The sequence below is a fragment of the Melanotaenia boesemani genome, chromosome 12, assembly GCF_017639745.1.
Source record: "Melanotaenia boesemani isolate fMelBoe1 chromosome 12, fMelBoe1.pri, whole genome shotgun sequence".
NCBI lineage: Eukaryota > Metazoa > Chordata > Actinopteri > Atheriniformes > Melanotaeniidae > Melanotaenia > Melanotaenia boesemani.
The window spans coordinates 21,918,368-21,939,323 of NC_055693.1; the positions used below are offsets into that span (position 1 = coordinate 21,918,368).

Below are 20,956 nucleotides of genomic sequence, written 5' to 3' on the forward strand. Positions count from 1 at the left end.
TTATTTTAAATAAACCAAATCTGGTACATCATTTAAGTCTCACAAATATCAGTGTACTTTAGAGTCAATGTTTTCCTACTTGCTGTACACGGTACAGTCCTTTTAGAGAAGAATGTGCAAATTGTGAAAAAACTAAGCACAATCCTGACAAGTAATTTCAATAAAAATTACTTTAACTACTAAAAGAAAGTATTATCCTGCAACCATTATATGTGTGCAGCTCTTTGGGGCCAAAATAATTCTTTGAGTTAGACAAAAATGTGTTTTCTTAAATTTTTAAATCAAACAAAGCTTTTATTACACAGCTGAACCTGTGCAAACTTCATATGGATGTTAAACAATTTATGTATGTGAAGTAGAATTTCTAATTTTGTGTCCTGACACCAACAAAAATTAGACCTAGGTTTCAAATGAAAAATTAAACTAGATTCATTACAAGATGCATACAATCAGTCCTGTACCACTCAACATGCACCCTGTGGAAATATCCATTAGAATAAAGTGACTTTAACATAAAGTGAAGAATGATTGTGCTTTTGTGATGTTATTTAAGAGCTGAAATGAATGAAAACAAATTCAGTTGTTTCATTAGATAAACAGCAAGGGGAGGTAGCTACAGTAAGAACAAAACAGCATACATAAATACAAGTGGAAATATTGCATTAAGCAGCAAGAGTGACTGGATCTTTTTTTTGAGCAAGGCAAACTGCACCAGCATGAAACAAAAACTCTATGGCAGCAACGTGTGAGAATATTAATGAATCTCTTGCATTAGTACACTTTGGTCACGTAATCTCTTAGAGTACATTCCAGAAGAAGAAGAAATGCTTGTTTTCCAACAGGGGAACTGCTAATTATAGTATGGGTTTATTGGTCATAATCAGTAATTTTGAATGAAAGGTTAAAGTTAAGAAAAACACTTTCTTTTTTTTTCTTTTTTCTAACAGCTTTAAGAAGGAGCACATATTTCGCAATGGGACTTGTTTTGGCAAAACAGGAGAGATGAGATAAAGTGCTGCTGAAATTACCAACAAATGAATTCTCCCCTCCACCTTTTCCTTCAGCCAAATGATTCTCTGGTTGAAACATCAGGGGAGGAGTTCAGTTGAGATCTGGTTTCTGTGACTCGAACTAAAGGGAACTCTGAGAAGTCTGTGCTGTGTCCTCGAATGCTTACTTGTCCATTGGCAACAGTGAACTGCGAGGAGGATCCAGACCTCGATGTCTGGAAATGTGATTTGAAGTTGTGATCGAAGGAGCTTATCTGAAAAGTCTGCAGTATCCCGTTTGAAGAGTCTGTCTTTTTGGAGGGCGAGACCTGTCCCAGAAAGTCCTCCTCAGCTGGGGACACTGCAGAGGGAGGGGAGGTCTCGTCACCTGAAAATGAAAATGAGTGTTGGGAGTCTCCAACCAGTAATCCGAAGTGAGGTTTCTCTAAAGTGGATCTTAGTGGAGAGCTCATCCCTGATTTGAACCTGCTTGGGGAGGGAAACTGCTTCTCTGTGGAGAACAGAGGCTGCCCAGCTAACGTGGGGTTTTCTGAGACCAAGCTGAGGCTCTGGCTGGTCAGGTAGCTGTCGTTCTGACTGGTCCTCTCCAGTGCCTGCTGGAGAAATTTTGAGTATTCTTGCAAGAGACTGACTTTCTCAGCAGGTGGCTGAGCCTGGCCACTAGAAACTCCGAGGCTCTCCACGGGGCTGCTGTCTGAAACATCGGAGGAATTAATCGAGATGCTTGAGGTCACCTCTGTGTCAGCCACGCTAAAAGAAATGTCTGACTGCCCGTTGGATTTGTTAGAGTAGTGGTCCAACAGTGTCTGAAGAACCTCGTCGGGCAAAACATTCTTCTCATGAGGAGCCTTTATCTCCGCGTTTATTGGCTGGGGCTCCAGAATGGTAGCGGGGACAGTTTCATCAATGACGGCTGACACCACACTTTGTGTAACAGGTGGCTGAGAAGAGATGCTGCTTGTGTTTAGGCCATAATCTCGGCCACTGTTGGCCACTGCAGCTTGAAGGTAGCGTTTCTTCTTGAGAAATTGCATGGCATCGTCATAGTTTGTGCTGTTGGCTGCTGGTTTTGTTGGTCCTCCTTGAAGAGTGTCGACTGATTCAAGTTCAGTGCTGCCATCTACATCTAAAAGGCCTTGCTTGTCCACGATTTCAAAGGTGTACTGTGCCACCTTGTCGTTTTCCTCATAGGTTGATAAGGTAGGCAAGCAAGGAGGGGCTTGGTTACTGGTCTGTTTTAAACTCCTCTTGGGGACTTTCTTCAGGACGATTTTAGGTGGTGTCGTCTCTTCTGATGACACTTCTCCGTCTTCCTGTTGGCTGGCTGTTTCTTCAGGAAGTCCCACAGAGTAGTCAGCAATCACATACTCATGTTTGACCTTGGAGGACACAGCATATAATGACGGACTTTCAACCTTATCTTGACTCTGCTCTTCCTTTTCCTCAGTTTCTTCAACAGCATAAGTGTGGCCTTCTGTCTGGGCAGTAGCGAAGGAGCTTGAACTCTTGTCTGCACATTTTTGGCGCTTTTTCTTGGGTAGAGAACACTCTTTAGGAAGAAAAGGAGACCCCATAGACTCTGCTTCACGTGAAGGTCCAACTTTACCAGCAGCCTTGTTGGTCTTTCTCTCTCTGTTTTCATGACACATTCGTCTGTGCTTCAACACCCGGTCTGTTCTGGAGAAGTACTATGGATAGAAGAAAAACACATCCTTTTATTGTAACAGTGAATGAACAAACCATTTAAGCTGGTGAGAAAATCAACAACTTAATTATGGTGCACAATAAACAAGTTGGTGAAGTGAATGTGAAAACACTTATTGGTATTTTCCATAGGTGTTGACATTAAACTAACTTATCAGTTTTTACACATTTTCATTTGTAATGTTATATGATTTCATTGAGATAATGATTTTTTTTTCCAGTGAGAAACTGATGTATTTTCTGTATGTTTGCTTAGTTTTACAGTTTTCCAGCCTCGGCTCTGCAGAGCTGTTGGAGCAGGCTAGATCATGCCACACATGCAAGCAGCGGCAGTATATATGCATTACTTGTAATCGATCATGTTTTGTTGCTGCATTGATGCAGAATCGTCTCTGTCCGCATTGCGATGCATTATAGAAACACATAAATTTAACACCCCCTAACATAAACCATGAAAGTTTAACATAAAACCTTGAAATAAGCACATAATATCAAATGTCAGTTGTTCCATAATGGCATAAAATGCAACACTTTGTGCAATGATGACATTGAACATAATATTTCTGTGCTACCGATTCAGTGGAAAACACTACTCTCAAATATCTCCCATTATCCCTCCATCTCCCACGGATTCAGTGATATTACCGAGGTGAAACCTTTTTATTCATGGACTCTATGACTATTAACAATGATATGCAAAGAAACGGTTTTCTAAAATGTTGACTAATTAGCCATGTGCTAGTCATCATAAACTGAAAGCCACTGCTGCAGCTGACATATAAAGAGCAAGATTGGGATTTAAGGTGTTCACAGTGACACCCGTACAGATTGTTCATATAAATATCCAATACAATATCTGAGACCAGATCAATATATCATTATTTCAAATAATATTATACAATAACTACACCTTCTATTTGGAAAATGAACAGCAAGTGATTGCTACGCAATTTAAATTGAATCATTTGGTTACCATGGTGACAAGTATGCACATCCACTTTAGTGCAGGCGTTTTAGTCAAAAACAGTGAAGAATGCAACCTGTTGTGTTTGCTTTCATCCTGTTTGTACCAGCAAAAATGAATATCAAACTAGAACCATTATGGTGAAACTTGAGCTGCTATCATTTACTGAAATTTGATTTTACTCCATACAGGCTCAGATGTTACAGGATGACATCACAACTGCTAAGTCTGCCTTATTTTACACAATGTAGACTGTTTTTTTTTTTTTTCTTTAAAGACCAGGGTAAATTTTAAATGGACCATAATCAAACAATGAAACATTTCTTGGTTTGGGACAAATTTATTAAATTATATAATTATATATAAATGCCCTTTAATCCCAGATTTGTGGTTGTATTGTTGCTGTTAAATACCTGGTGGCAGTAGTCACATTGATAGGGCTTCTCCCCGCTGTGCGTCCTCTTGTGTCTCTCCATGTGATACTTCTGGATAAACCTCATGCCACATTCATCACAGCGAAAAGGCTTCTCACCTATGCAAAAAGACAAAGTCAAGATGACTCACTTGAAACTGAAATGACAGATGCAATGCCTGCTGATTGCATTGATTCTTACTAACCAGTATGGATCTTTTCATGTCTCTGGAGAAGATATTTCTGAATGAAGCGCATGTCACACTGGCTGCACTGAAAGGGCTTCTCACCTAGAGTTTGAAAGACATAAAGCATCAGTATAAATGCAAAGAGTGTCTGCTTTTGTAAGAAATAATCAAAATATCTAATTACAATTCAATAATTGAATGCATTCATATATTCCATGTATTAGTAGAGGCACTTCAAAACATGGCTGGATGATACATACCAGTGTGAATGAAGACGTGCCTCTGTAGATGGTAGTTTGTTCTGAATGCAGCATTACAATGAACGCAAACGTGACATTTGGGGTTTGATGTTTCCAACGATCCATCTTCATTCATGCTGAGAATCTAAAAGAAACATAAAGAACAAAAACACAAAGCTTAGTGAAAACAGCTTGAATGAAACATTTTCAGTGAGTGTTCATTAAAAACAAAACAAAGACGACTGCTGAGATCAAAATTGATTTGCACCTTTGCTGGTGAGCGCTGCTTCCTTTTTTTCTTCTTGGGACACACCACCAGGTCCTTAAGTGATTTTTTGTCCTTCTTTATATGGACTGCTGAGTCAGACAGCTTCAGCTCCTGCTTGATGTTCAACTGTAAAAGCAGGACTATAGATAGTCAAGGCATTTAATGTGGCACATGACCTACTTTATGAGCAACCCGGCCAGCCAGAGGTTTTTACAGGTCTGGCAGGAGCAAACGGGCAAGAAGAGGATAATCAAACAACGAGAGGGCACCTCTAGGCATAACAGACCAAAGGGAAACGTCAGGTCCAAGAATATCTAAGCCATGCTGAGAGATTACATCTACAGCTGGTCTGGGTGAACTGGGTTTGCACACCTTCCAACTTAATAAACATATGATGCCACTTAGCGAGATTCGTATTAATTTACAAGCTCCTGCAGAAGAATTTCTATACTCTTCGTTCATTCATTTTAGTGTAGCACATAAGGGGTGAGCCATAAAAGCCCTAACAATGTTTCATGTTTTATTATCTGTTATTCACTAAGTATAAATGGCATTAATATAAGGCTGCCTCAACACCTCAACACACCTTTTTTTTAAGATTCAAGGTTACATTAAAAAATTATTTGCTTTCATTTCACAGATTTACACGAACATAGCTCATATAAATCAGCATCTGCCACTTGGGTCTGGCAAATATATCTACATCTGAATGATGCAGAAAATACAGCCTGCCATTTTATGCTGTTTTATAGAACACCAACATTGAAAGAAAAGTACACAAGTACAGTATCCATCCAAAATAAACCCATCAAAACATGACCACTACTTCACCAGTATGAACTCACTGGCATATGAAGCAAGCAGGGCAACTTATTGGTGAGTTTTAGGGGGAAATGTATTCCCACCTCGCCTCCTCCCTCCTCTTCTCCTCCTCCACCATTCTTTGTCAGCTCCTCCTGCATCATCAGCTGCTCTGGGGGGACCAGGTCATGCGTAACCAGTGAGCTTCCAGTTAAGTCCTCATCATCATCATCTTCATCATCATCCTCAGCCAACAGGGGGTGGTTTGCTAGTGAACGTTCCCCGAGGGTCATCACCACCAGTCCTCCGCTGCTCAGGCTAATTCTCCCTCCTCCATCTATTCCTTCACTGCTGCACTTCAGCAGCATGCCCTCCAACTTGTCCTCAGCGTTCATCTTACATTGAATAACTCTTAAGTCTGTAAAAAAGAAAAAAATGGAGATAAGAAAACAATGTCAACTAGATTAAACAGCAAATCCAGTAGATTTCTGTATCGCAGAAACAAACAAAACAAGTCATTTTAACAGAAGTGCATATGGCAGATAATGATAATTTAAAAACACACATTAAGCACTATCAGGTCTGTACTGCTTGTTTGTTTAAATAGATATATTTCTGCACTTTGTCCACAGATAAATTATCAAAAAATGTTCCTTGGTAGCCAGTACTGACAAGAGTACATGCGCTGCTGATATATCTCAATTTAATCTTTTGTTCACCAGCCTCTCAAAAAAACTAAAGACATCATATTGGCTTGCAATATTAGAACATTTCATTCCTCTCAAATAGCAAACAATGGTCTAATTAATCATTCTCACCTAAACAGATATGTGAAATCCCACACAACCTCAATTAATCCTGGAAAAAATAATGATTTTAGCTTTGATCCATGAAGAGAAGATAGAAAATATGCAAGCCAATAACATGTGACTGCACAAGCATATAGTCACCACTTTCCCTTTGCATCATTAACTCATCTTCTGTCATGTCGGTTACACATAAATAATGCACTATTAATGTATTTAAATTCATGGCCCAACTGAGCAATCTTACAATAGTTATGACTCCAGTCAGTCCCATATCCAGTATCAACTTTTCTCTTTTGACTAGTGTCAACTTCTATAAGTGGGTCAGCTGTTGTTTCTGTAATCTTATCTTGCAAAATAAACTGTACTGTGTAAAGTGATGAAAAGCACAGTACAGCTACATGGAAAGATTAAAATTTATTTTAATAATATGCAATTATAGACAAAAGATTAAGTGTTTTAAATGCTGCTGTAGTAATTCTGTGTATTCCTGCCAAAGACAGTTATAAACTACTCTACATAAACAACGAGCATAATAATAACATTAATAGTAATAATTTTTGTATTGCAAAATCAAACCTACGTTGCCCTACATATCCTCATTAACTAGTTAGCTAACGTTAGCAATCGCTTGATCTCAGCGGGTTAAAGCTAGCTTACGTAGCATTTGTAGACAGTTTGATGAGACGTTTTAAACTACACCAAATGCAAACTAACCCAGAAACAGTGGTGCAGGTCAAATATCTGTCACGGTTGAAACAGACTAAAAGGCATATGCAAACACCCTTACTCCGGTTAAGTGGCTCGAGACACTAGCTAGGAAGCTAGGTAGCCAGGTAGCCGCGCTTGTCATAGCTGCTACATCAAATTTAAACTGGACACACACACACACTAAACACTGGAAATGGGTGCGACTGTCTTCAAAATAAAAATCGGTCTCCCATCTACAGAATGCTGTGACTAACAAAATTCCCATATAAGTAATTTTATTTACATGTGATGAGTTCCGCCAAATTGAATTTGCTACAACCATATCATACATGCAGGTTTTTGAGCAGTAATTATTTTCCTTGAAAACACGCAAAGCCTGGTAATCTTCCTTAAAATATCTGCAACCACAATAATTGAGTGTGATGGAACACAAAATCCTAAATTATATAATAAATAAACAGACAATTATAAGTCAATAAAAACAGTTAAAATGGCTCAAACATTACAACAAAATACCAAATGGCTGCAAGGAAATTTAAAGTTCAACACAAACATACTATGAACGGGATTTAACATGATATATTTAAATATAAATAATCCTCTATGAGAAAAATCTAATTTAGACACTAAATGTGAAATGAAAAAGAGAGGCAAATGAACTAAAACTAGTCTACATAACAATGACAAATCAGTAATATATTACAAAAAGAGACAAACGTTTTGCTTTTTCTTCATTCTTGGCGGGTCATTACTCATCTGAGCTCAGGGGAGACAACAGAAGCACATCCCCTAAAGTCCAGACTGTCTTCACGTTTTCAAAACCAGATTCCTTTATTAGTCCTACACTGGGATTATTCACAGTATAAGTTTAACGTTTCACCCATGAATGGAAATGTTATGGATAAGATTAGTGTGAAAGATATCAATTTAAGACTTTTTCTTGAACTTTGGTGATTTGGGCCAAACAAAACTTTCAGCGCCTCTTTTGGCCCTTTACTTTGAAGGATAATACAGGAAGTCAACACTTTACTTCCTTTAACTTTACACATTTTTATGGCCTGTTCAAGGCTAATTAGCTAGCCACTAGCAAGCTGTTTACAAATATTACCCAGTCTCGTTTGACACTGTGTGCTACTCTCAGTTGACACACTATCTTCTTTGCTTTAATGCCCTTTCGGACGTGGCAATTTAAAAAAAGAACAAAAACATAAATATATTTTTACTGTAATTAAACGACAAAAATGACGTAAAACAACTTTCGCTGGCTCATTTCTCCAAACTTAGCGCTTGACACAGCACTAGCATGTCAAGCTTTCTCAGCCACTCTGTTGAACAGGCCACAATGATTGCGCTTGCTAATAGCTAATGTTCGCTAACTTCCTAGCTCGCTCGTGCGACGAGACAATAATAACACGTCTCAATGAAACACAGGGAACGTGTCAATTAAATGTGGATTATTTCCTCTTACCTGTCGTCTTAGACCCCTTTAGCTGTCATGATTGTTATGCAAGACAACAGTGCAATGATGGTGTGCGGAATAATCAAATACACTATCGCGTTTCATGACGATATGTAAGATTTTTATTTGTCGCCATCTAGTGATTCGCATTGGTAAATGAGGTGACCGCTGCGCCTCTCATAATGGTGCAGATAATATTCATTTCGCTACACAATTCTATAGCCCCGGTATCCTCAAATGTTTTATAGCCAAACAGTTTTTTTTTTTCATTTTATTTTATTTTGTTTTTGTGTGTGTGTGTGTGTGTGTGTGTGTGTGTGTGTGTGTGTGTGTGTGTGTGTGTGTGTGTGTGTGTGTGTGTATGTGTTTTGTCACCACTAGCATCTGTGAAAAAAACCTACCAACTATAAAGAAAGGGGGGGAAGACTGGCAAGTTGCTAAAAGTATAGTATTTTTAAGAATGATTACAGCTATGTTCATCTGATGTAATATATATATATATATATATATATATATATATATATATATATATATATATATATATATATATATACTCTCCCTGTCAACCCATTATGTATTAGACCCACAATTTGTTTCATGCAGTCATTATCATATTATCTTATCAAGTACTATGTTGATGTTAATGTTTATACCATATCTATACTACTTCTATTTTCTATTTTTATTTTTATTTGCTTTTATTTTTAATTATTCTTACTTTCTGTGCTGAAAGAACAATGAGAGCAAAATTCACTGGAGTTAAATTCCTTTTAAATGACGATTAAATTATTTTCATTCTGATATGCGCTGCATATGAATGAAGATAACTACATTGCTCATTTCCTTTGATATTGTTTGATTTAAAATGTAAAAGATAAGTTGACGCCTTAATATTGTTTGATGACCGAGGCCATGAAGATATTAAAATAGTCTATTATAACTTAAGCACCTTTCATATATACATACATACATATATATATATATATATATATATATATATATATATATATATATATATATATATATATATATATATATATATATATATATATATATATATAATGTGCTACGGTTGCAACACCACCATAGATTTTTGCAAAACATTACAGATAATCTTCTTAATGTTAAGATTAGTGTTTCCTGATAGTGGAATAAGCATAAGGCATAATAACAGATTTTAAAAGTAGCCTACTAAAGCAAATAAAACAAGGCTGTAACAACAAGGAGCTCAGAAGTGTGTTTAATTTAATAGCCATCCAGAATCATCTGTTAATCCTTCGACTTTGACAAAAGGGTTGCGCAGGGTCGTGATAAGATGATGCCTGTCATGCCAGCTATCACACGCACATACACGCGCACACATGCCGCCGCGAGGAATACTAATCAACCTGTTTGCCAGTGAAGTGCAGCAGCTTGTTGCGCAACTTAGGATTTGACACGTCTCTGCAGGTTCATCCTTCAAACCTGAATTTCGTCGTGCTCTTCTTCTTTTGTTTTATTTATTTATTATCCCAGCTCATCATTCTATAAATCAACCACTAGTGTTATCACTTCAGTCTTCCCTGTCTGAGAATCTTCTGATGTGCGACTGGCTGCCGGAGTAAGTGGACCGGGGGAGCGGCAGCTCACTCTACCACCTTTAGCAAGGGAAGCCCCCCACGCGTTGCGCGTCTGGATCGTTGGGGTACTTATGTTCGTGTATAGGAGCGCGTGTGCACACGCGTAGGGCTCTAAATGTGTGTATTCGCGCGCGAGAAAGCCCCAGGGTCCGTCCTCAACAGTTGCCACCGGAGCGGCGGAGAGCAGGAGAGGAGAGCGAGAGAGATAGCAGACTGAGGACGGACGGACGCGGAGCCCCACGCCGCTCTGCCCGGCTCTGCTCCTGACATGCAGTCGCTCATCTCTCCGGTGACTAAGGCCATCCTAGTAGCGCTCTTCATCTTCGCCATACTCCTCATTCTCTATGTGATCCTCTGGTACATTTGCAGAGACGTGGACTGCGACCACGGCATTTGAGGATTCCGTTAAAACGGGAGTAACGGGAATACCACAATGGGGCGCACAGACGAGCCCGCAGAGCCCAGGGTCATCCTGTAAGTCTTCATTTTTGTCTTGTCTTTTTACTTCAACGTCTGTACTTGGGGATTTATGTATCTATGTGTGTATTTGTGTTTGTGTGTACACGCGCGCACTCTTGTTGCGCGTAATGTTAAATGCGCTCTGGTTAAAAGGTGAAGACCGGTGTGCCTCTCCAGCGGATCCCTCTATCCCAAACCTGAGCAGAGTCCCCAAATTCCCCTCTTTAAACTTCTCAGCGACTGCCCAGCATTGACACCACAGTTAATAAACACCAGCTGATATAACGGATGAAAGAATTCTCAAAGGTGAGACAATGTCATCAGCGGTGTATAAAACTGGTGTCAAACGGCGCGCTTGTGTGTGGGCTCTCAGAGTGGAGAACGAAGACCGTCGGTGACATTGCGGTAAACGCCGTGGATGTCCCTTAAGGTCAAGAACAACAGTGTTTACCTAATGTTTCCAGAACTGTTTGCTCCCCCTTTCTCCTCCCTCCGTATATGTACGTAGCATTAGTTCATGTTCAGTTCATCTCGGTCTCTTGAGGGTGCTTCACGCTGGCATTTCACGTGCAAACAGATAACAGGATTATCTCCACCGGTTCCTGTGCGTCTCATTCCTAATCTGTCTTGTGCCATGTTTTTGCGCCCTTATCGCCAATACTCCGCTAATGCTTTTACGCATAGCGCAAATGTATTCCCCTTGACACCAATAAGCTTGCATCGACGTGCTATGTCCAGTCTCAGCGTACAGTGACTCTACTGTTATGCACTTTTACACGCACACCTACTCACTCAAACAAACGCACTGCAGTTTGCTACGCTTAATGAGGGACTTTTCGATATTGCAGGCACGTTGCCCCCCCAATGCATACACGCTGTCACATGGCCCATAAAGCTATTAATATGTGTGATATGATATGAATGATGAATACTGCTTTCATGTAGGTACAACGCATTTTCTTCTGCAGTCCCAAAGAGGGAAAACTAAGACATTTTGTTCTAAAGTGGAGACTGCGAAGGACACACCAAGGACATGCTTTTTATTTATTTATTTATTTTTGCTAAAGCTGGCATGTAATAAAGGGTGAATATCAACCTTATCCACCTTATCCATGTCCTGTCTTGCAAAAAAGAGGATCATCCTCTTTTGATCTTTCTATGAATCGTTATAACATTAGTCTATGTTACACATGTTAAAAGCAAAATTTAAATTACGCCTTGAGCGTCTGTAAAATTTCTCTTTCTGGTGGTTACTGGGAGATAATCACTCTCTGCAGCTCAATAGAACCACATTCTTTTTTCCTTTCTTTTTTTTTAAAAATGGATTTAACAAACACCACAAAAAATTCTAACAGCCATCCATTTCTCTAACTCACTGAGAAAGTTTGAGCCTTAAAATGTAAAAGCTTCTTATTTGGAGCCACGGATGCAACACTTTAGCGTTTAAAAATCCAAAAACAGAGTGCAATCATGAGGATGACACCTTGCTGTCTCCAAACATGTTGAGAGGACTTTCCTGTAAAGAAAAAAGCATGTAATCCTGGCAGATGCCACCTTTGAGGACCACAGGATGATTTCTGCCACACACAAGCAGATATGCAACCAGCCTGAGTCACCCCTTAGCAGGCACACACACACACAAACACACACTCAGACTCAGACTGCAAATGACCATTGTGACTCTGTCCAAGCCCATAATGACATGATGAGAGCGGGAGCAGGAAGGTGTATGACAACTGCTCCAGCTGTTGCTGTCTGGTGTCCTGGATTGTTGTCTCTGTGAGTTAAGATAAAAGCAAGGGGAGAGGGAGAGAGAGAGAGAGAGGGGGGGGGGGGGGGGTTCAGTTTGTTGAAGAAGACAGGCAGGGTGTATGGCAGTGTGGGAGGGGGTTAAACACTGACATGCTCCGAAATTATTGAAAAAAGTGGAGCAGGAAAGGCTCAGCAGGACTCAGCATGTTACAGGTGTGTGTGTTTGTGTGTGTACCTGTGTGTGCATACATAGTCGTCAGATTTATTCAAGTTCATTGAATAACTTATCCCTCATTAAATACATTTGTAATCTGTCATGCTCCAGCAAAATACATATGTAGTAGCAAAAGAAATGAACATGATGTATGTAATGGGTTTTTATTTTTAATTAAATTTTACTCCTGCAAAAAAAAGAAGAAAAAAAAGAAGAAGAAAAAATCCTCTCATGAGTTTATTTATTTATTTATTTTTCAAAATACTACTGGTTGTGTGTAGGAGGCAGGTGCATAACCTTGCAATAGTGATACCCCCTGTGACAGTGATGGATCTTCAGAAAATAGTCTAAATTTGTGAAGTACAATTTAAAATAAGCAAAACAAGCTAACTGAAAAGTAGTGCATGCATGTGTGTCACTCCTTTTCTTGTGAAGCCCTGAATTAAGATTTTGTATTGCCAATTACTTTCAAAAGTAAAAGTAAGTTTAGTCCAGTTAATACATGTGCATTGTAAGTGTCACATGATCCAAGTACTGTACACACGTGTCACAAAAGGCCCAGAGTCTGCAGCGGCACTACAGCACTATAAAGTGCAAAGATCTGTTTTTGAAGAAAACTACGAGTTTTCAAAACATAGTCTGGCTTAACACTTTTAAAGAATGAAAGATTGGGGTTGAGCTAGACAAAAAAAAAATCAACGTCTTTCAAACATAAATTCATTATAAGAAAATGGGAATTATATTGCACCTTGACTAACCTGCCAAAAAGAAGCAGACCACCAACATTCACATTAATTATCAAAAGGACATTACATAAAGGGAGCTAAAAATCTCCACAGCAGTTTGTAGTGTCTGTCCAAAGCTGTTGTCTTAACTTTACAAAGCTGGGCTTTATGGGAGTGTGGCCAGAAAGAAGGTACTCCTTGAATAAAAACAGAACAAAACATGAAAGCAGCTGAAGGACTAAACATTTGGAAGAAGGTAGCCTGACCAGAGCAGACTAGAAATAAACTTTTCCCACCATCACATGTGGCACAAAAGCCATCACCCCAAAAACATCATTCCTCACAGTGAAGCATGGGGGTGGCAGCATCATGTTTGAGTTGCTTTTATTGGCAGGGCCTAAGAAATGGTCAGAAATGAGTGATGGTTTTAAATGGGTTTATCTTGAGGAAAATCCACTTACGTCTATCAAAGAATTGAGACTGGGACTGAGGTTCACAGCACAAGACAGTCTTATCTCTTGTTCTGTCTCTTTTTCTCTTTCTTTTCCTTTCTTCTTCAAAAAATGTCTTCTTGTGTTTCTTTGCTGAATCTGTCACAGTGCATGTTCAAAATGGCTGGTTTGTTTATATCCTTTTGCTAGCGAGTGAAGCAAAACTTGGCTGCAACGTCACACGGCATCCCGGATTTAAAAAAAAAGTCTTATGGTGCGAGATCTCAGCCCCAGGATGCTGTAGCGACAGCTCCAGAAAAGCGCATGTACGAAATGCTGAGTTTTAAGGTTGGATGTTACATAATGTGTATTTAAACCAACACTTAAGTGGTTTAAGGGGACACATTAAAATATCTTGGAATGGTCTAATCAAATCCCAAACCTCAATATATGGTATGACTTAAAGATTGTTCTGCACTGGGAAAACCCATCCAGTCTGAAGGCACGTGAACAGTTTTGCCTTGAGGGATGGGGAAAAAATCCCAGTGGTTTGATGTTCAAAACTACAGACGTTCTTTTTGAGCCTTGGAGTTGTAACTGATGCAAAAATTATGTCAAACAATTTTTGTTATTATTATGTTAAATATTTGTTTATTTTCTCTTTTTTTTTTTTTTTTTTTTTTTTTGGAGAAGAGGGTTGATTATTTATGTATAGTCAGAATATTCTTGTTTAACAATTTGAAATATTTGACCCTTTAGAGTAGTCATAAATTTTTGTTCATTAAGTAAGACAAACCTTGTAAAAATACAATCTGACTCCAGTTTGTAAGGCAGAAAATATGAAACAGGCCAACATGGTTAACTTTCTTTCCAAGGCCCTCCATAGACAGACAGAAGGACAGAGATTTTTTTTTATTGCTCCAGTGTTAATACAAATTGATAGATCTACATTTAGTTGAGAACGAGGTCATAAAATATGCAGCAATAAAAGTAAATTATTGAAGCTTTAAGCAGTGAAAGGAATGTGTTAGTCTGCTCTGGCTTCACATTGTGCATAAACTGTGCATGAAAAAGTGTGTGTGTAGGAGTGTTTGTTGTTTCCATCAGGCATTTATTGACACAAACAACTTATAAAAAGGAGTTATGGCAGATCCCACATTTCTGCGCTAACTGTCAGATTGTCAGATATCATCAGAAAAGTTTCTCATTATCAAAGATGATGGATGGATGTTGTGATTTATGTATAAATGAATGAAAAATAATTTAGTTAAACTACAAGTAAATGTGTCCTTTTATTTTGGAATACTGATTTTTATGTGTAAATACATTTTAAGCTCTGTCAACTTTCATTGTTGCCTGTTTTTTATGTTTGGCAGTTAACAAAACATCTCATCAACATGCTTTAATTTGAAAGAAATTAATTAGTTTGCAGGCTGAAAATTTAATGATTAATTTTTCTTAAGGCTTACTGAGAACAAAACACAGATTTAATTGCTATAAACCTATCACAAAAATTAAGGAAACTCATGTTTGGTTGAATATTTATCCCCTAATAATACCAGCTGGTGATGTATTATATGTTGTTGGAGAGCCTGGTTAGTCACCTTTACAACAAGGTGTAACTTGTAAGGATCGTGCTTCTGTAGAATGAGCAACACAGCTAAATGTGAGAGTGGTGTCCCACAAAATGTACAAAAATCCCCTGCAATATTCTCCTGTTTGTATTCACTCTTGTTTTGAGATTAAAGTGCTGCTAGATGTGTGTCAGCCACAGATATATGACTGGCATCTGTTTGACACTTAATTGATAAACAAACATAACATATTGGAATGGGATTCTGGAGCCAGTGGCGTAAATAAATCTCCACAATTCTGGACCTAACTGCATCCACCAGAGTGCAGGATGGAATGGGATGCCATCTAGAGCAACTAAAAGTCCATGACAATGAATGAATAAAGTGTAAAAAATGGATAATATATGTTTTATATATAGGTTTTTCTTATTTTTTCTTTCTTTTTTCTTATTACATGCAACTCAAAACAAGAGCGAATACCAATAGGAAACTACTGTAGGTGACTTTTTTCATTTTTTAAGGCCACTACCGACACATTTAGTTGTGACTTTTCGTCCCACAGAAGCAGGAGACTTACAAGGTATGCATCGATGTAAAGGTGAGTAATCAGACTTTTCAATAATGTATAATATAACATCAGTTGGTATAATTAAAGGGAAGAAATAATTGACCAAACACAGATTTTCTTTTGTTTTGAGAAAAGATTAGCTTATAATGGTCGTAAATATATATATTATTTTCATAGCTTATTTCAGAGCTATGAAAATGAAATAGAATAGTTCCAATCAGAAGCATCTGTAACACACACAATGTCATACTTAGTTCTGTGTTTATGTTGATACATTTCTCCATTATCCACTATTGCCAAGATACGCTTAAACCACAAGCTTTTACGCATCCAGACTTAAATGAAGTAAAAAAATAATTTAACAAAAAGACACTAAAAGCTTTGATGTTCCACTCTTTTCTGCGTTCTGAACTGAGGTTGAAGCAGTTTCTCTTTCTCACACTCTAAAATTCACTCTTGTGTTATTCAGATTTGTTCACCCAAACCCATTCATTACTGACTTGTCAGGACATCCTGTTGCACATCGCTCTCTTGTTGCTTTCCTCTCCCACAATCAGCTTTTTATAAGAGCAAACAACTGTCTCAGTGTTGCTGTCCAGAAAAAAAAACAAGAAACATCACTACTCATTTCGCCCCTTAAGCAGTGAGGCCCGGTCAGGATGACCCATCAAACATATATCTTATGTCCTCATTCTGAGAGTCTTATATGCTCTCAGGAAGAAGCATTAGAACAGACACAACCCCACACACACCTCAAAGCCATAAAAATAGATTGTGTGTGACTCAGCCGTTATGTAAAGTCCATCTCTGATAGGGCCGCCTGGGGCTGTTTATGTCAGTTTAGCTTGACGGCACTAGAGCTGAGGTGACACATGTCTGCTGTGTCCGAGTTTCAATACACACTCACACAACTATACACACAGACACTTTTCCCAGAATATGTCCGTGAGCTTCTCTCTGTCCTGTGCTTCCTTCCTTTCTAAGTCCTCACTCCCAAGTGTGTGTCCCCCGATGGAGAAAGATGTGATAAGAGTCAGCGTAATTGACTCCCTCCAGCCTGAACAGTGCTCATCATTAGCATAAGGGAAGACTGGAACAAAACACCATGTTAGACATGAATCACATCCGCCTTCCCTTTGGCCAGGTGCATCTAATCAATAATGGTAAACAGGAGAACTTCAACCCAGAGCAAGATGGATATCTTTATTTTATGTTGCCTTTGTTAAACATCTCATTCAGTTTTGTCTGTAAAACATGGAGCATATATGACAGCAGCTCCTTTGTGATAGTTTTATCATCTGAGAAAACTTTGACTAAATCATAATGATGCTTCCATGTAAGTTGCATGAGTAGAGACATCTAATGCCATAAAATACATAACACTAGTTCCTCAGATTCACATTCACACAACTTTATTGATCCCGAAAAGGGAAATTAATTTGCACCTACTACATAAAGATATGTGTCAGATACAAAAACTAATGACCAGACAGAGGTCAGTGGAGGATAACTAGATAAGATAACCAGGATAAAATTGTTAAAACAGACAGCAATAAACAATAAGGGACTAGAAATAGGCAATGTTATATGTGTGTTCTTTTTTAAGATACCATCATTACAAGTGATTTGTATGACTTAAACGACCTGAGGGACTAAAAGAATAAAAGATTTGGAGTATTGGTTAGTTCTCTTTTGGGGTCACAGCAGCCTGAAGGCATCAGTGAAAACAACAAAACAAAATATGATGAAGTTGGCTAATCATGTTCTTTGGCTTCATTCCTACTCAGTTCTAACAAGGGAAATGCAAATCTCTTGATTTAACTCCTGTACTTTGGAGCAAACCTAAACATTGCTATACAGGCTATTTCTGTTAAAGGACAACAGTTCTTGATTTTTAAATGATTGAAAACAGCCAAAAATGGAAAAAGAAATGTACCAAACACCAAACATAACCACTAGTAATAATCAGATGAGGCCTTGCACATGAGCCCAGTCTCTGCAGAGAGCATATATAACACACATTTGTCCACATCTCTGAAACATAGGCTTGTTGTCTCACAATCTGTGGTTAGAAGAACTTGAAGATGGGAACACATCCTTAGACTGTTGCTTTGCAAAGGACAGCATCCAGATTACATGACATGTAAATGTTTAAGCCTTTTAAGCATGCACATGTCTCTAAAATAAACATGTATTCTAAACTTCTAACCTCAACCAATTGCAAGCGACAGCAAAGTAGAAAACTGAAAAATGTGCAGATTGAATCCTCAGTGAGGTTCTGCGGCACACAAGACAGCAGAATACAAACGAAGACTTCTGACCGCTGTTCTTTCTTAACCTGCACATTGCCATGCAGCAAGAAAACAAATGTCTACACTTTTAGGGACAAAGCTTGGCATTAAGCCCTCATTGCGAAATATTTAGCATTTTGGATTTTCTGTCACGAGACTGGGTCGAACATGCATGTGTCAGTTTGAAATCTCACTCATTTTCTTTAACATGCCCTTAACATAAAATGTGTGAGTGGGTGTGACAGCATGACTGAGCCAAATCTGTCTTTTTTGGGTCAAACAGGGAGATAGTTGATCGCCTTGAAGCTGAGGAAGTGGAGCACGCACACACATGCGCTTACACACACCTTCAGTGTTCACCTAATCCTGGAGTGAGAGGCAGGAGGGATGAGCGCCAGAGATGAAAGAAGCTCCTCACGGTCCCGTCTCAGTGACAACAGGTTTCAGACAGAAAGAGGAGCACACGCACTGTCTCGCAGACTGTTAAATTAAATGTGTTAAATACTCTGTGTGCATGTGTGTGCTTGTCTAACTGTGTATGAGTGTGTGTTTGAAAATGTGGTGCTGAGAGTTAATGGCAGTCTTAATTGGTGCAAGCAAATATCCCTCCCACTGCTGCTCATTCTACATCTACTAATAGAACGACATCCACTCCCTGATGACAGTTTGGAAAAATGGTTTTGGGATGTGCTTGATGAACATAAGCATTCGTGTGCAAACACATTTCCATTTTCCATAAATCATAAATGAATGGCACACACACACACACACAAAATCTGCACACGTAATAATATAAAAATAGATATAAGCCCAAGTTGTTTCCTTTATAAAAGTTTTTTTTCCCTAGTAGGTTGCAGGAAGAAGCATCCTCCCAACTCAAGTGTCTACATTTTTCTTTTCTCCCTCTTACTTTTTTTTTCTTTCTTGCGTCCAGCTCCCCTTTGTTCTATCTTCAAACTATGTGCCATAAATGAAACACAACTCTGAACTTAGATGAAAGGTCCCTTGCCCATGTGTAATTCAGGAAGCTGTTGAAAGGCATTGGATACATCTGACATTTCCAGAGCTGCTGTCATGTTTATCTGCAGCAGCCTGAAAACTAGAGAAAAAGGCCAATTACAGCAGGGGGTGGTGTGTTCAGCTATAGGCAAGTGAAAGGAATTTAATATTGATTGGTTATGGGAAAGTTTAGAAAGTTCTAAATGTGCATGTTACAGAAAGTGAAATTAAATATGACATTTCAATTTCCCTCATATACTGCCTGTCAGAAAAAAAAAAGTTGCACATTCTAATATTTCTTTGGACCACTGTGAGCTTTGATTACAGCACATATTCACAGTGGCTTCAGCTCAATAAGCTTCTGCAATGTCACATTTATTTTTGCCTTGAGTTGCATTAGTTTTTTGACAAGATCTTGTATTGATAAATGGAGAGTTGGACCGCTGTACAAAGCCTTCTCCATTCCAACGATTCTTAATGGGGTTCAGGTCTGGACTCTGTGGTGGCCATTCCATGTCTGAAAAAAATGATGTCTCATGCTCCTAGACTCACTCTTTCACAATTTGAGCCTGATAAATCCTAACATTGTCATTTGGGACATGCCTGTGCCATCAGGGGGAAAAAAAAAAGCCATTAATGGAATAGCCTGCTCATTCAGTATATTCAGGTATCGCCTGACATCATTCTTTGGACACATAATGTAGATGAACATAGACCTGAACCAACTGCAGCAACCCCAGATCATAGACTGCCCCCACATGCTTGTACAGTAGGCTATAGGTATAATGGCTGCATCACTTCATCTGCTTCTTTTCTTACCCATATGCTTCCATCACTCTGGAACAGGGAAAATTTGGACTTATTGGACCACATGACCTTCTTCCATTGCTCCAGAGTCCAATCTTTATACTCCCTATATTTGAAGCCTTTTTTTCTTTGATAAGTGTCACTGATAAGTGGTTTTCTTAAGGCTACACAGCTGTTCAATCCCAATCTCTTGAGTTCCTTTCGCTTTGTGTGTGTGAAAATGCTCTTACTTCCACCATTAGTGATACACTCGCTTCTTTTTTATAAGATGATGTCACCAAACATTTCTGTGATTGCTGATTATGGTCATTCAAGATTTCCTGGAGGATGATGCATGCTAATAGTTTCACCCTTGTGAATAAGATCAACAGCTTTTCCATGACCACAGGATGTCCTCCGACATGGTTGTAGAAGTGAGAAATGATAAGCCAATCTCTGCAACAGATAGAGTTAAATGACTTGTTGCTAGCTGAAACATAATCAACCATACAGGAGTTATCCAATGGGAGGCCAGTTTGCTTATTTAAATAAAGGGGGTGACTACTTTTCTTTTTTAGATGGGCAGTGTGTTTATCTGATTAAGGTTTTTTGTTTTAGAGGGATTAAGGGTATCTGAAAAGTTATTAGTTACAAGAGAACACAGAGTCCAGAATATACACTGCTCAAAAAAATAAAGGGAACACTTAAACAACACAATGTAACTCTAAGTCAATCACACTTCTGTGAAATCAAACTTCCACTTAGGAAGAAACACTGATTGACAATCAATTCCACATGCTGTTGTGCAAATGGAATGGACAACAGGTGGAAATTATAGGCAATTAGCAAGACACCCCCAATAAAGGAGTGGTTCTGCAGGTGGTGACCACAGACCACTTCTCAGTTCCTTTCTGGCTGATGTTTTGGTCACTTTTGAATGCTGGTGGTGCTTTCACTCTAGTGGTAGCATGAGACA

The 20,956-nt window shown here is 38.7% G+C and overlaps 1 protein-coding gene across 4 annotated transcripts; it reads right to left on the bottom strand.

Annotated features, from left to right (window-relative positions):
- Positions 1-309: 309 nt before the first annotated feature.
- Positions 310-8,681, bottom strand: znf148 (zinc finger protein 148). 4 transcript variants are annotated; one of them, XM_042002036.1, is made up of 8 exons: positions 7,110-7,241; positions 6,405-6,444; positions 5,631-6,004; positions 4,786-4,911; positions 4,539-4,662; positions 4,297-4,380; positions 4,092-4,210; positions 310-2,698 (listed from the first exon to the last, which is right to left on the bottom strand). In XM_042002036.1, the coding sequence occupies exons 3-8, from the start codon at positions 5,979-5,981 to the stop codon at positions 1,061-1,063; spliced, it is 2,442 nt and encodes an 813-aa protein (XP_041857970.1). In that variant the 5' UTR covers positions 5,982-6,004; positions 6,405-6,444; positions 7,110-7,241; the 3' UTR covers positions 310-1,060. The 4 variants fall into 4 exon arrangements, with proteins under 4 accessions (XP_041857970.1, XP_041857971.1, XP_041857968.1 ...); XM_042002037.1 differs by lacking the exons at positions 6,405-6,444; positions 7,110-7,241 and adding an exon at positions 8,572-8,681 and having other exon boundaries at positions 5,691-6,004; XM_042002034.1 differs by lacking the exons at positions 6,405-6,444; positions 7,110-7,241 and adding an exon at positions 8,572-8,681.
- Positions 8,682-20,956: the final 12,275 nt, after the last annotated feature.

Excerpts from the sequence above, each read along its gene's own strand:
- znf148 (XM_042002034.1), bottom strand. The coding sequence starts at position 5,981 with ATGAACGCTGAGGACAAGTTGGAGGGCATGCTGCTGAAGTGCAGCAGT. Across the intron at positions 4,663-4,785 it reads AGCAGCGCTCACCAGCAAAG|ATTCTCAGCATGAATGAAGA; the intron begins GTGCAAATCAAT and ends TGTTTCTTTTAG. Across the intron at positions 2,699-4,091 it reads AATGTGACTACTGCCACCAG|TACTTCTCCAGAACAGACCG; the intron begins GTATTTAACAGC and ends TTCTATCCATAG.